General features: G+C 42.9%; 1 protein-coding gene and 1 long non-coding RNA gene across 4 annotated transcripts in view; one reads left to right on the top strand and one right to left on the bottom strand.

Annotated features, from left to right (window-relative positions):
* CPEB4 (cytoplasmic polyadenylation element binding protein 4) overlaps positions 1-4,571 on the bottom strand; it is a 64,084-nt gene extending 59,513 nt beyond the window's left edge. For 2 of the 3 annotated variants that reach the window (XM_082381101.1, XM_082381102.1), the window contains exon 1: positions 2,073-4,570. In XM_082381101.1, the coding sequence (XP_082237227.1) occupies positions 2,073-3,197 (1,125 nt within the window). In that variant the 5' untranslated portion in view covers positions 3,198-4,570. Of the gene's footprint in view, positions 1-2,072 lie in introns of all 3 variants that reach the window. The other variant, XM_082381100.1, reaches the window with a different exon arrangement.
* Positions 4,572-4,696: 125 nt separating this feature from the next.
* LOC309623863 lies at positions 4,697-13,215 on the top strand. The gene is made up of 2 exons (XR_014241698.1): positions 4,697-4,944; positions 8,613-13,215. It is a non-coding gene; the product is annotated as an uncharacterized lncRNA (long non-coding RNA).
* The last annotated feature ends 2,916 nt before the right edge of the window (positions 13,216-16,131 follow it).

Genomic DNA, 16,131 nt, shown 5'->3' with positions numbered 1-16,131 from the left:
AATTCTAAGGGAAGAGTTAGTTTGTAACAGTATCTTTTAGTATCAACCTTAGTCTACTATTATTTCATACACCAGCTTATTCTCTAAGAAACCATCTGGTTAAAAAAATTTCACATGTTAAACACATCCCATTAGCTCCATAAAAATATTAATAATGTGCATATACATATAGTTTATTCATTTTCTGAAATTTTTATTTTTCCCAAAGCAAACCTTTATCAAAAGTCAGTAAACTGAGAATGGAAAACAAACTATGAGGTCACATAAATTCATTCTGTCACTTTATAAGTAGCAAAATAAAAAAGAAAAGTATTTTTAATTCTGAGCCAATCTTAACCCAGTTAAAATGTTGAGAATGCCGTCTTAGATTTTTTTCAATTAGGAATATATAAATAATTCATAAAAGTTACCTTTGCATTAAATTTCCCTTAAATTTATGTTCAAAGGAATATCAAAACCAACTTTTTAAAAATAGACTTCATGGGATTGCCAATGTCTTCAACAGCCTTTCACCTGACCACTAAAGCATGATAACTGCTCTCTTCAGTTTGAGTAGAAACCCTTTCTAAAAACAAAAGCCAACAGCTTTTTTTACACCTGGGCAAAAAAGTTATTAAAAAAAATTTTTTTAAACTAGATTTCACCAAATATTTTAAGATACATCCTAATCATTATACCTGAATCCTTAGAGAAGGGATATTTAATTCCTTGGAATGACACAGGGTTCTCTTAGCAAACTTCCCCTCCCTCTGAGCAAATTATTAATTAAAACAGATAATTCTACTTATGTTGACATCATATATGGAGACATTGCACTTATTTTGAAATCTGTTTGAGCCTTTGCCGAAAGATCTCTAAAATAACCCTCTAGATATAGCACATGTGTATGTGTACACATGTATGTAGCATTTTTTAATCCTTGCTTTTTAACCTAGAGTTTGTACTCTTACCAGCTGTGTGCTCTTGGGCAAGTTATTGTATCTTGCTGATACTCAATTTTCTCATCTCTAAAATGGGGATAATAATAGAACTTATCTTGTGGGGTTTGTTCTAAGGACTGATTCAATGTTAGCTTATAACCCATATAAATTTCCTAAACACATATAAATGATCATACCCCCAAAGTATACAAATTTAGTGGGGCATCTGATGTTCAATTAACTATGAAATTCCCTTTATCCTATGTCTATCAACTAGACTGGCTGCTCATTAATTAAAAAACATGAAACAATGTGACTCTTGCAGAATAAGGATACACTGGTGGCAAGAAAGACAAGTGATCTTTCCCTGGATCTATTTTTAGGAATGGTTTAATTATCTACACCCCCAGTGTTAACACTGGAAAATAAACAAATGGGTGAAAGGCATCATAAAAGAGTCACTCTGAGATCAACAGTTTCATAGTATTCAAAAATAATTGGGGATGAAGAAAATATTTAGATCATTTCTCTAGCAGTCCTTACTGACACAAGGCAGGCCAGAATTTGCAAAAAGGTTTAACAGGAATTGCCGAATTGATGAATTCAAACTGTTCAGGCCGCAGGGTTCAGAGAGGTTTCAGGTTTAAAATATAACCAGTGAGAAAACTATAATTCAATAGCTGGTTTTCAGTGAATCACTACCTTACAGTGGAGAAAAATTAATTTGCGAGGTTATATAGTTATGCAAATGGGTAGAAAATGCTCATCAGTTTCCACAATGAAATATATTTATATCTACATTATTTATTCTCACTTAAATAAGTAGGGAAAAACCAACCACGATTCTCTTGGCAGGCTGGAAAGGTATTATGGTTAATAATCATGACATCACTAGCTACCTGGTATTCATAATTATGCTAATTTATATGATTATCTAAGGGAAGATAACAATTAGAAATTTACCAAAAAAAAAAAAAAAAGCTGAATATTTTGTTCCAAATTATACTCCTCTCCTGCCAAAATAATGTCTGGTAATTTTCTAAGAAGAGCTCTGATATGAATACAGACAATTCAAACTCTCTTCGTTACATAGATATTACACCCTGCTGTTTCCTTATTTCATCTTAATCTATTAATGGAACATAATCTTACCGGAAAAGGAAAAATGTTGTCAGCCCTGTTCAAGCTATCTTCCATCCAGGATTTAGGAGCAAAGGCAGAGCTGGGGCGAGCGTACTTCTGGAGCTGAATATGATTGCTTGCAAAATTTTTCTTCAAAGGCGAGATGGAGTTCAGGGGCGTTATTCCTCCATTCAGCCCTCTGCGGTGATCTCGGCCTTGGGAACCTCCCCAGCCACCATATCCACCACCTCCTGGGCTCCAGGAAGAAGACGGTGTAGGAGAGGGACTCTGGTAGCTGCTCCATGGAGAGGGGGGCTTGTTAAGATTATTCGCCAAATGAGGCAGCTGGTTAAAAGCAGCATTTCTATGTGTGAAAGGTGGGGGATGGGGACTGGCAGGAGACCTCCTTTGCTGCTGATGCTGGCTGTGATGATGCTGGAAATGAGGGTGATGAGGGTGGTGCTGTGAGAGAGGCCCGATCTGAGGAGAGAAACTGCCTCCAAAGCCAGGGCTGACATGATGGGGAAAATTTTGAAACAACAGAGCACCGTTATTAGCCGAAGCAGCCGGGACCCCTCCCTGGTGAAAGAAACTTGCATCTTCATTGATGATTGTAGAGGAAGAAGGCGCTATCGCTGCTGACCAGTTACTGAAACCAGTAAGAGACGATGCGCTAGATGTCAAGGGTTGGGTTGAAGTACCTAGCCCCGTGGCTTCTTGATAATCAAACCCTGTCAACACTGGTGACTCGATTCTTATTTTCTCCTTCCCGTTGCCATTTTCTGAAGAATTGTCCCCTTGATTTTCTTCAGATTTTGCCTTCTCAGTTTCAGGCAGTATTCCAGCTTCCTGACCTGGACTGGGGGAGAGCTGCTGCTTTTCTAAAGGGTCTTGCTGTTCCTGTTGCTGACTTTTTGCCTTTTCTGATCCCAAGATCTCATCCTGAATGTTATGGGTAGCCGGGGCAGGAAAGAGCCAAGCTGACCCGGCACTGCTGCCATTGGCAGCTGTGTTATTATTTATAAAAGCAGCGGGGCTGGGGGTGGCATTTTGGTGATGGTGTGGAGGCTGCAGATGTGGATGGAATCTGACTGGAAAAGCAGATTTATTCCCAGTATTGCTTTGCACTAGCACTCCAAACCCGTAATCCCCCATTTATTATTTTTAGGCCCAGAATCTTATGATTAAAAAAAAAAACAACAACCTGATGTCTCACGCCTTTGTATCCTCTACCCCAAATTTAAGTTGTTTGTTTGAAACGTCTTATTTTTAGCTAGCTCAAAGATCGCAGCTTATCACCCTAAATAGTTCAGATTTGGAATTCTGGTCTCTGAAAGAAAAAAGAAAAAAACTAAAAAAAAAAAAAAAATGTCTTAAAACATTGACATGAATCCAACTTATTCTAGGAGGGAATAAAAACGAAGAGGGTAAAAATCAAGTCTTTGGTTAGTAAAATAGGCGCTTTCTTTTTCCAAAGGAAAACGTACATGAATGACAAAAACACAGCTTCTCAAGCATCTATGGATGTAGAAGAATAAGCATTGCGCGGAGTAAAAATATATATATATATAATTTAACAATCACATATGGTCTTCTTCAGCAGTTTAGATTCACTCACATAAAAATTAGAATAGGGCTAAGGGGAGAATACGTTCTTTTCTTGGCAGCTTGGTTAAAAAAATTCAGGAATAATTTAAGAACATTATATATTATATATTTATATATATAGATTATATTAGGTTATTTGGGGTGGGAGGCGAATTCCTGGTTGCGGGAGAGGAAATCAGCATGGACTAATGGAAAGATGATTGCAGGGAAGTTTCTGCTGTTCCTGGTCCTGTTTCTGATCTTTCACGGGGTGCAGTTTTGGCCTCTGGGCTGTTCCTGAAGCTCTGGGTGCAGATCTTGCTGCGGTCGCTGTTCCTGGGGCTCCCCCCGGCCTCCTCTCCCCCATGAAATGGGTTGGAAACACCCGTTTCTCCCTCTTGGGGGTGTCGCGATCAGGACGGATTAGCGAGACTCGACGAGGACAAGCTGGCGGCCCCGGGGTGCGGGGACCAAGGGGGCGACCTGGAAGGTCCTGCGGTTTCGGCCTCTACCCCTCTCTGCGGCTCCGGGGTTTTTTTCCCTCATGGGACCCAGGGGCGGTTTGTTCAGTTCTCTCAGTTCGATTCTCCGCAGGGGGGAAAAAAGAGGAAAAATAGGAAAACCCCACCAGCGTAGTTACTCTAAAAGAGAAGGGCCTTCCCCCCTTTGCTCGCTCTCTCTCTTTTTTTCCCCCAGATTTTTTTAAAAACTGTAATTTAGAAGGCTTTTGTTTCTCCTCACGGTTGCTGGGCCGTCGTCGCCGCCGCCGTCGCTTTACCCCGGTCCCGCAGTCCCCGCTGTCGTAGTTGCGGACTCCGCCTGGCTCTTCTTCTCTCCTCCTTCCTCCTCTGCTGTCGCCGCTGCCGCCGCCGCCGCTGCCACCGCCTCCCGGTGCCCGGGTTCAGCAGCCGCGGCTGAGTCCTTCTCCTCAGGACCGAGCCGAGTGAAATGACAACCAGCTGGAAAGACCGAGAGACACTTCCGGTTCGAAGAGGGAGGGGTGGGTTAGGGCAGACACCCCGCCCACCTGCCGAAAGGCCAATCAGATGCTAGAATTCAGATGAGGCCACGCCCCTCGGCTCAGGCGCCCTCCCAGGAAGGTCGAAAAGTTATCTCGAGAGACGCCCCTTCCGTCTGCGCCTCGCCCAGTGAGGCCTGGCGCCTGGAACCCGCTCCCCCGACCCAGAGTGAGCGCAACTGGTCGCCATCTTTAGTATGGGCAAAGGACTCCTGCGCTGTTTATCTCACCTAACCACGCTCTGCAGGAGGAGTATAGCGGGACGCGTGGAAGAGAACGGATTCCTCTAGCACTGCGGTAAAGAGTCCAGGTGTGGGAGATCGGTGGGGCAACCCCTGAAACCGCTGATGAACGGGAGGACTGCCCATAGTAAACGTGGTTCCCCAGGCATCACGTGCTTTGACCGGAGCTCCTCCCCAGAGGGATCTGGAAGAGGAGGCGGGTTTTCCCGGCAGCTGTGCGGTGCCTGGATTTGCGTTATGTCCTTGTCCTGAATGTAGCCCTCACGCGGGACTCTGCCTTCACCTTCCACTCCCCCACCCCCACTCCTCCTGCTTGGTTTAGGCTCTCATCTGGTGCAGTCTCAGGCACAAAGATACAGCTGCTGTAAACGTCCGTGGTTGAGCCCTCATCCCCATCCGGCTCTAGTGCACCCTTCCCGCTTACTAGAGGAACATTTCCAAAACGAAAAGCTTGTCAGGGTCCTCACCTGCTCAGATCTCTCTGCGATTGCCCACTACCTCCTTGAAAAAGACCAAACTTTTTAGTCTGGTGTTCAAGGCTTTTCCACTCTGGGGGCAGTATATCTTAACACCTCGTCTCCCTCCAACCGCCACACACCAAGGTGCTCCAAATATAATCTCAGCGCCTTTTTACCTTCCCTTTCCTCTCTTCTCCACCTGGTAAACTCCTATTTAGTTTTAGGAATCGGTTCAAAAGCTACCAACTCTGTCTTCCGAGTTCCCTCTTGCGAACATCCATGGCCCAGTGTACGTCTCATGCTTCTTTATCACCCTCTATTGTAATGGTTGCTTATGTCTCCTGGACCTGTTGTCAACTGTGGGCTCTTTGAGGAGAGAACCTTGTAGATAGGAGTCATCAGTGAATGAATGCTGAAGAAATGAGTGAACAAACCAACTACAATGAAATCTTTCCTGAACGACAGTCCCTTTTCCAAATCTGCGTAATTTCATTCCTTATGCCATTTGGTTTGGGACTCACATCTCTCAAACTTTAATCATTTAGGTTATTCATTTGCTGCTCAAGGGCTCCATGTCTTGTTCATATTTGTACATTCTCACCACTATGACCACCATCAGGACCTAGATTAATGCCTTGCTCTCAGCACTCGCTCTAAAGATGTTGAATAAGTGAGTGTTTTCCTTTAGTAGAAAATGAGAAATGAAAAGAAATCAGAGGAGAGCCACAAGTGACTATGGCAAGAGTAGGGAATAAAAAAGGGAGAGATCAAAGGCTTTTAAGAAGAATCTCATGAAAAAAGGTGGCTTCCATTTCATTTCCCAAGCCTTTCCTCAATGCCCCAACTTCTGCTGCCTGAGTTTATCAATCCTCCCATACTTCCATGTAGAACACCTGTTTGGGACCTTAATCGATGATTTTTTTGTCTTTCGTTGTGTCATGAACATGAGTCTTGTCTCTGTAACTCTACTTTGAGTTCCTTAAGTGTTAGGGATTGGGTCTGATTCTGCTGTTTATTCCCCACAACTGGACATACCTTGAGACTTAGCTGGTTCAGTTAGGTGTCACTTCCTCCAAAATGATTTCCCTGACTGCTCCTTTTTGTAGCATCTTATAGATTCCTCTCATTTACTCACTGCTGGTTGTCAGTGAGTTAGTTTTTTCGCAAGCAGAGCTTGTGTCTGATTTATCTGTGTGTACCCAGTGGCCATCAGAGGGTCTGGCACAGAGCAGACTCAGGACATGTTTACTGAATAAATGAATGAATGAATCTTCAATGCACAGTAGATGGTTGAGAGTCTTTTGGGGCTGCCAATTCTTAGTGACTAAAATGGCTGCCGTATTTGAAGGAAAGAGGGCTATCTTTAGAACCAAACAGGTAATTTGAATCCCAGATCTGCTACTTCCTAGTTGTAGAGCTCTGGGCATCACCTCTACAAGCCCCTGGTTCCTCATAGATAAAATGTGAATGATATTCCTCCCTGGCTAGGAGGTGGTAAATTACATGAGATACAAGTGAAGTGCTGGGCTCATAAGAGGTTTTCAAAAATGTCAGTTCCTTATTAATATATGAAGCGCAGAGAAGCACTTCTCAAGTGTCTTTTGCCTAGAAGCTGCATGCATGAGTGAATCCAGGAACCTATGTTGGTTTGTAGAGGGAGGAGACACACCAGAGCCATAGTCAGGGTGCTGCTAGGTCAGCCTGATCTTTTAAGGCTAAATCAAGCATGGGCAGTAGGTTTGGGCTGGGCTGAAGCTAAAATGATCTCTGCAGACATCAGGTTCCTGGCTAGGGATTAGGAGCATGGGAGAAGGAAGCAGGAAGCAATTCTCTTGAGTCAGTTGCCTACTCAGAAACCCAGGATACCCAGCTTAGGGCTGCCCTCCTTGAAAACATTCTGGCCTCAGAAACTGTCCCAGGTAACCATGACAACAATTCAGCAGCTCTATTTAGGATTTCCAAAGAGATCAACAGTTGCAGATGAGTGCTGGCTTGAACACTTTGCTGGCAGAAGAGAGCGCCTCCCATGAAACATGCTCACTGGGAAGCTTTCAGGTTGCAGAGAAAGCAAGCTCTCCCTGAACGTTAAGGTGCTACCAGATTTTTTTTTAATTAAAAAGATTTTTTTAAAAACCCTCCCTCCCTGTCCATTAAGGGCTGACACACCTTCAGAAAAGTTGTAGGCTAGTGAATGGACACTGCTGGCTACAGCCCAGCCCCCTCTGGGGTTTGAGGTCAACCACACCCCAAAGTCGGAGCCTCCCAGGAAGCAGGGCCCTAATATTTCCTTCATCAGCCTCTCTTAAAGCTTGGCAGGCGATATAAATCTCACCCCATAATCACACAGAGTGAACTCTTCCCCACGCTAGCTAATGTCCTCCACCACTGCCCTTGAAGCACACTGTCTTCTCCCAACAGCACACACCCAAGCTCCCCAGGGGCCTGTCTAATGACTTTAGCAATCAGGGCCACCACCCAACGTTGCCCAGGTTGTACACTGTGCAACTCCATAAGGCACCACAGACTATGATGTGAATGCCCATCCCCCTGTTGCACAATGCAGTGGCCCTGCTTTAGTTCATTTCCATGAGACACCGAGGCACATTATGGAAATATGACACTCATACACAAAGCCACCAGGTACTACCATAAATTACATGAACACATGCTCATCACATGGAGAAATATGTAAAGCAGTTGGTCTTTTTAGATTTGGTGGCCCAGGAGCTTTCTGTAATGGAACTGAAGGACACCGTGTCCTTGGTGTTGTTTTGGGTGGGGAGCTGTAGTGAGAAGACAAGTCCAGGCAAGTACATGGTCCAGTACCCTAAGAGAGTAATACCCAGCAGTTATTTTGCTTAGCAGCGTTAATAAGAATTCTAATATAGTAGAGGAATATATATGTTACTGAAACGAAAAAAATATAATATTAATATTCAAAAGCAGGTCTTGTGAAGGTAGGGGAAGAGAGAAAGATGGAATTACTTTTGGAATATCCTCTTTTCCAAAACTACCCGAAAGCTCACTACCAGAAGGCAAGACAGACAGAAACAGAACCACGTCCTGAAGGCAGGTTTCATTAAACCCACCTCTGATCTTCACCCTGTTTCAGTGTTGGAAAGCAGGCACATTTACTTAGAAAGCACCATTGGGTTTTTTTTACAGTTAATTGCTGGGTTACATTTTCTCCTTTTGTTTGTTGTTTATAACCTGCACAAGCCCTCTGCATTTTAAATACTGTTTTCTTCCTGCTTTCCCACTTAAGGTGTTGTCATTAACATGGAGTCCATAGTTAACAACCCATTTTGGTGGGGAGCAGTGAAGTCAGTTCTTCCAACGCAATGTCACTGAACAAAAGGTCTGGAAAGGTCCAGGACAGAGACGTGCTTCACTTGATTTCGCCATATCCCGGCAAAGATTTAGGTGAGCTGGAATGGAGGGTTGACCTTCCAAACTGTGACATGTATCACATGGGATGACTTGGATTCTTTTGTGGTTCCAGCCACATATGTGGATGGGCTGTTGACCTAGATTACCCCTGGCTGTTTTGATTGGACACACTGCACTTCCCTGTATCAAAACCATGGCCAGGCTGCCAAACAGCTGCCATCTCACACTCTGTGGCTAGACTAGAGGATCTTCACCTGCGATGCTGGAAAAAGAAGAGCTTTTTGGAGCTCACAGGGAAGCTGCAGAGTCCAGAGATCAGAGATCTGGGAGTCAGAGGCCAAAATTTTAGCCCCAACATAGCCTTGAACTCACAGGCACTGGTCCAGTTTGTCCGATGATTTCCTTTCAGCCAGAATTTTTACTGCCAAAGGAGTTTCACTTTGGAACCCGTAAGCAATAAAGTTTCAAAGAAAGTCATCTATATAAAAAAACACTAAAGATGGTCCTTTCCTTTTATGTCCAAATTTCTTGCTCCCCTATTCTTGGAGTATATATATATATAACTAAAGAACAATTATAAGAGTTGATTCGTAAGCATCCAACCTCAAACTTTAGCATGCAGTCCCCATGGGAGCCCATCAAACGCAAATTCCCAGACCCTGCCCCCATGATATTCTGATTGTTTTCTCATAGTATTTTCTCATAAAGTTATAAGGTACTAAAGATTTTCTCATAATAATGCAAAAGCACAGAAAATCCAAATGAAAGATGCCTAAAAAAGTGCCTTTCTCACATGAAAGAAGTTTGCAAGAGTCCATATAGCGCTGGTGGGGTAGTTTCAAGAAGTCATCAGAAACCAAGTTTCCTTTTATTTCATTGCTTTTCCCTCCTCAGAATTCAACTTCTACCTAGGATCTAAGATAGTTGATCTAGCTCCAGCTATCACGTCTGTATTCCAGACCACAGGAAATAGAAAAAGATGAAGAAGGACACAACCGTTCTTTGAGGGAACTTCAGAAGACATACACGTCACTTTCGTTCTCTTCTCATTGGCCAGAATTTGGCCATATGGGCACACCTAATGGCAAAAGAAGTTGGGAAGTATAGTCTTTATTTCATGCTTTATGTATTAAGCTAAAAATGGATATTCTATTATCAAAGAAGCAAAGGGAGGTGGATATTGGGGGTGGGGCATGTAGACCAGAGAGGTTTCATGACTACCTGAGGTCTAATAGCCAAGTCAATGCCCTCATTTTGCAGTTGAGGAAACTCAACTCAAGGCCCCAGGGAAGGGCCTTGTCTAAAATAACTCAGTTATTTTGCCCAGGTATCTTGACTCAAAACTCTTCCCTCTACTCGGTGGTCCTCAAATTTTAGCAAGCATCAGAATCACCTGGAAGACTATTTAAACCAGAATTTCTGATTGAATAGGTATGGGGTAGAGCCAAGAATTTTCCTTTCTTTCTTTTTTTTTTCTTTCTTTCATTGCCCTATTACTTTTATTTTTTTAAATTTTTATTGGGGTATAGTTGCTTTATCATATTGTGTTAGTTTCTACTGTACAGCAAAGTGAATCAGCTGTTCAGCTATACGTACACATATCCCTCTTTTTTGGATTTCCTTCCTGGACTTGCTCACTGAAGTTTTTTAAATAGAGAATCTAAAGACCTTACTCCATTGCTTAAATACTTTCAAGTGGCTTCCTTATGTATTCAACTCTATTTTTCAAACTTGAGTGATTTTCATTCCAGCATCCCAGTTTTTGCCATATAGATGTAGTTCCTGCATTGTCATTCCTTTAACATTTTTTATAAACTGGTTTATCTTTTAAAAACAAACAAATAAATATGCAGTCAAGACAACTTGATTAGCCACCTGAAATGCTATAACCAAAAGGTAATTATCACATTTAAAATAATGAAAACAAAATTATGGTATTGAATTGCTCCTGGATCCTGTAAGTATATCACAGGCCCTAAGTCTGAGGCTTTCTTTCTCTTTGTTAAAAAGGAAGATTAATAAGGTTAGAGAGAGGTGCTAAAGACACTAGCCCAACCTGGAAAGGTCATCCTTACATAATGAGAAGGCCTGAAAAAGAATGGAAAAGGAGTGAAATTTCTCATTGTGTGATTCAAGATTATATACTGTCTTGTCTGTGTACCACCTACAAGTATCTCATATACCCCACTGGGAAGGGACCCATTGTCTGGAAAGCACTGCCAGACTCCTGAATGTGGTACCCCATGCACCTGATGAACTGGCACTTGCCTAACGTTTTAGCATCATCTCCTGCCACTCTCTGACAGCACTGTTCCGACCATTCTGAAAAACTTAAGGTTCCAAGAACTTACAATGTCATGAATGCTATTTGCTGGAAGTAACAGGATGCATGAGTAAGAGTGACAAACAGTAAGTGGTGATTTTTCTCACACATCAAGAAGTCTAGAGGTGAGCAGTTGCTGATGCTGGCCGGTCAAGTACGACAGGGCTGTGGGTTGGAATCTCTGGATGTTCTTGGCCTCACCTTCAGGGTCTTAAGATGTCTGCCACAGCCCCAGTTACCACACCATGACATTCAGAAGCAAGACACAGAGGGCTTCAAAGAGCTGAGAGTTTCTGAGCACGAGCTTTCCTCTGATCAGGGAGGAAAGGTCTTCCTCAAGGACCCTCCAAGCACACTTCCTGTTATATCTTTTTGCTCAGGATGGGGTCACATGCCTTGATCTAGACGAGACCTGGGCCCACCTTCCCTGAGACCAAAGGACCCCAATGTGAAACAAGCAGAATCAGAATTCTGCTAGCGAAGGAGCAGGAAAGTCTTTGGAGGAATCAGCAAGTGTGTCCTATGCTCACCACACAACTTTCTTAGGCCTTTCAGTGTATGTCTGTCTGCCAAGAACAACTATCTCGTTTGCCAGGGGAGCTCGGACTCAAGCACCCTCACTGCCTTCTCTGACCCCCCAGCAGAGGTGGGCATCTTCTCCCAGGTTGGCACAGACACTTGGCCACATAACTGATTATTTATGTAATTGGCTATTTAGATCCACCCAGTGGAGTTGCTCCTCCGGGTCAGGCACTTTTCTGTTGTGTATCCCCTAAGCCCGGCATTATGCCCAGCACACAGTAGGCCTTTAATGAGTGTTTGTTGAATTAAGGGTGAATTAATCAGTTTTCTTTCCTCTTGATATACAAGTCATAAGGAAGTCGAAGTAATAAATGGTAGGTTGACTTTAACAACAAGCCTTGGAAAATTTGGGGAATCTCCTAATAGCGTACATCAAGTTTCTATTGGCATAGCATAAAACTTCTACCACACTGCTGATCTTTTGGCAAATTAGTCACTGTAAATCCTGGCAAGTGGCTTTATAAACTTAGTAAACCCTTTCAGTCTTGTGTAAAACACACTGTACAGGGTAATAGCTTCATTTGGCCAAGTCATCTTAGGTGCAGTTCCACGATTGCAGAAAGCTAGTCTTTATTGATATACCCTCAGTGTTAAACAGCCTGTTAATGAAGTGGATTGCCTTGAAGCCATTGAATAGTGCACATACACACACGTACACATACACACACACAAAGTTATCACCACCTGAAAACAATGGCAGAGGCAGTAATTATGTAATATTAACGAGCAATATCACATACAATTGGATGTGCCAGTTTCTAGCATAGCTGAGTTAATTCTCAGTAATGGGTTTCTTGAAATGACCTGGCCCCCACAGAAGTACCTTCAGGTTCAACAGCCCATGTAAAATATAATAAATGCATAAATAATTTAGCAAGGGAAATAGGTAGCATTATGGCCGCACTTCTGTGCTGCTCTTATTTAAAAGCCTGGCAGCTTGGTAGTTATAAACCACTATATCCAGGGGTGTTGTAATTCACCATTTGCTTGGAGTTGAAATGAGGCAGAGGAGAGCTCCAGGCCCCTAGCTCATTTCTTATTTAGAGGCAGGGGGTTTTTTTGTTTTTTTTTTAAAATCCATTTGGCTATTTAAATTCCAAAAATAGAAAGAGGAAGAAGAAACATGCTTCAAATTTAGAAGTTTAGAGGCTAGTTGGAGTCCTCTTAGGCAGGCTCTGGGATGTGTTTTTTTAAGCAAGTGAGTTTAAAAATTAGTTTCATTGTGTGTGTGTATGTCTTTTTAATCCATATACGGCAATTGATGAGGCAGTGTTTTTCAAATTCTAGTTCTTTTTGTTATCTCAGACACATAATTTTTGCTTTATTGTTGTATGACCTATCTTATTTATTATCCACCCAACATTATTTGTAAATGGACCCAATTTTTTAGAACTTAACTAAATAAGTTGGAAAGAAAAATTCTGTTATCACTAATGTAAATAGAAAAATCAATACACCATGCTATAAATGGATGCTGTCATTTATTTTTTCCTAACCCACACTAAAATAAATGAGTCAAGCAAATGCCTAGTAATAGAAATAAGAGTTCTTCTGTGCCATCTAAAGACATCTCGGTGTCTTTACCGTCGGTGGCACTTTTAGGGAAGCCTGGCTTACTGGTTGAGTGATACGTACCTTTTGAATCAGGCAAGATTGGTTCAAGTCCCACCTCTGACATTTGCCAGCTGAATGACTCATGAGCAGGTCTTTTTGTCTCTCTGAGCCACAGTTTCTGCATCTGGAAAACGGGGATAAAATATTGTTGAGCAGTTAGTTGAGAGGATTATATAGGTAATACATGTAAAGTTCTTAGGATGGTGCCTACCTATAGCAAGCGTCCAAGAAATGTCACCTATGATTATTAGTCATTTGTGATTGGGGAGATGTGGGTCATCACAGAGAACCAACCACCAACAAATTCAGTCCAGAACAAACAAAATGTGCTAGGTGTCTACCATATGACAGGCTCTGTGGTAGGCCCTGGGGACATGGAGGTAATTCTTGAAGTGACAGACGTGTACAGAGTGAATGACAGTGGTACATGGGAAGTGCAGTGAGAGGTAGGTTCCCAGGTTATTATGGCAGGCCAGAGGAGAACATGATGAAAGTCAGTGTCAGGGAAGAAGAATGTGCAGATCCCCAAATCAGGCCTTTCCTGATAGCTTATGGGGGACATGCATCAGTACTAGGAGGTACCAAGTAAATTGAATTTCTGCTGGGGAGGAGAAAGTGCATGAAATTGAGACGTATATACAGCAGTGGAGACATACCATTTACTTATGGGCTTAAGTGACATTAATGAATTGGTGAATATCATTTTCAAAACTAAATGGTGGTCAGGCAACTTGTAAATTGAATTTTAATTTTCTTTCCTTTCATAGTGGTCACAGTGATTCACAGATATTTTTTAATTTGGCCAGCTGGATGATTTTTGTGTTTTTTTCATTATTATTATTACTTGCTAATGTAAAAATTATGCAGTTGCATAGGAAAACCCAGATTTGTGTTCTCTGTTTAAAAAAAGTGGAAGATGTAGCCATCTGAATCCATTCCCCACATATGGCAAGTTAGGGCTGGCATTGAGTAGGTGCTGTTGTTGTAAGATGGGGCATTTGCTCTACAACACTCCCAAGGCGACGGTGCTGCCCTAAGACTCCGGCAAGTGGGGCCCCTGCCCTTGACCCCATGCAACCAAGGGATGCCTGCACTGCCTCTTCTAGACCATGCTGCTGGGCCCTGGAATTCCCTGACCACGTGACCCAAGCCTGCTTCCAGAGCCTGCAGAGACCTCTTTCCCAGTGAGTTCTCCCAAGGGCGAATAGCACTGCTAGGGAGTATACCCCGTGCCCAAGGGGTGGCCAAGACAAAGCTGGAGGGAGGGAAGGGACTGAAGCTTGAATGTGCAGGCCCTGGTGTCCATCCACCTGTACAGAGTTCCTTGCTGTGGGGGATGGAGTCAGGCATGGGAAGAGAAGAAGAGCAGACGGTGTGCTGAGCGGGGTGGGGAAGCCCTTGGCCTGGGGACCAGTTCTCCCCATCATCTTCAGGTAAGGAACCCTGAGGAGTCTGAGAATTCTACATTGAACTTGGCCTTCCAGGTCATTATAAAGGTACATTTGTCAGGGTAGGAGACTAGAAGTTACTTCAATTTGTTAACTCGATTTATAGCTTGAAAAGTATTTAGGGATCTGGTAGATGGACTTCCATTTCAACTTTTTCCCAGGGCCTGCAAAATATGAGGAGTGGGCCTGCTGGTGGATTTCACTCCTTTCTCCCTGCTGCCTGACCCCCATTAGTGCTGAGTTTGTGGTTCCCCATAGCCTGTGAGCTTCGTGAGGGTGGGAAGTGTACCTGATGTTTACACTTTATCCCCTCACCCCTAGCACAGTCCTCGGCTGTGGTACCCAATTCATACTGAATGAGTGACTGTCTAACCTGAGAGTTGATAGTTCAGGTTAGTCCCCTTGGAATTATCTTCTGTCATAGATGTCCACACATCACAGATAATTTAAAATTGTCTCCTTAGCAACTTCATTAATTGCTAGAAATGATTTTGGTTATTTCTGTTTTTCTGATGTAAAATGAATTTATGTACACGGTAACATAATCCGAAAGGTTTTTTAGAAAAAGTAAAAAGAAGAAGAAAAGAACATCACATATCACCCTAATTCCACTGGTAAAGCCATTATTAACATTTTGATATATTTATTTCAGTCTTTTTTCATATGTTTCTTTTCAGAGTTGAAATCCTACCCAGAGACTGATGACAATAAGCTGCCATGTTCCAAAATCTGAGCAGCTTTCTGGCTGCTGTTTGTCACTCCCCGTGATGCATTTTAAAAGATAAATTCCATAAGAAACTTCTAGACTTCATGGAGAAATATTGGTGACGAGCATTACAAACATTTTCCCAAGAGGTGAATGATGTGGTTCTAAATTTTTGTGCGTGCGAGAGTCTGTGATTTACCCTACTTACCGATCATTCATCGTTTTTATCAACATCATAATCACTGTCAAGGGTCAAATATTTGCCACCTAATTTTTTACAGCCTTTTTCTGTTAAGCTCGATATGAAGAATGCTGCACACACTTGGCCCCCTCTCTTTCAGAGCCAACAGACTGCCATGCACACATGCTTGCTGTGCTGCCAGCGGTCCACAGACACTGATCAGGTGATGCCTAAATACCATGCACCACTGAAATCCTGAGACTATCCAGTATAACAGGGGAGAGGTGACTAAATGCCAAATTGCAATAAGCATGACAAGCCAATAAATAAGGGTGCCATGGGGACACGGAAGAGAAGCTGCCTTACTTAGCCTGAGCTCCAGGGAGGGCTTCCAAGAAGAGGGGATATTTGAGAGCTGTCTGGAAAGCTGAGCTGGGGGTTGGCAGCTGCGGAAAGGAATCGGGTGTCGGGTTGAGGCCCCTTGAGGGTGTGGCTGGTGCACAGGAGAGGACCTAACCAACATTTAATGACTCTGCACTA

The sequence above is a fragment of the Balaenoptera borealis genome (assembly GCF_965194805.1).
Source record: "Balaenoptera borealis genome assembly, chromosome: 2".
In the NCBI taxonomy this organism is placed as follows: domain Eukaryota; kingdom Metazoa; phylum Chordata; class Mammalia; order Artiodactyla; family Balaenopteridae; genus Balaenoptera; species Balaenoptera borealis.
The sequence above is the reverse complement of the archived record's forward strand: the minus strand, read 5'-3'. Positions and strand labels throughout refer to the sequence as shown.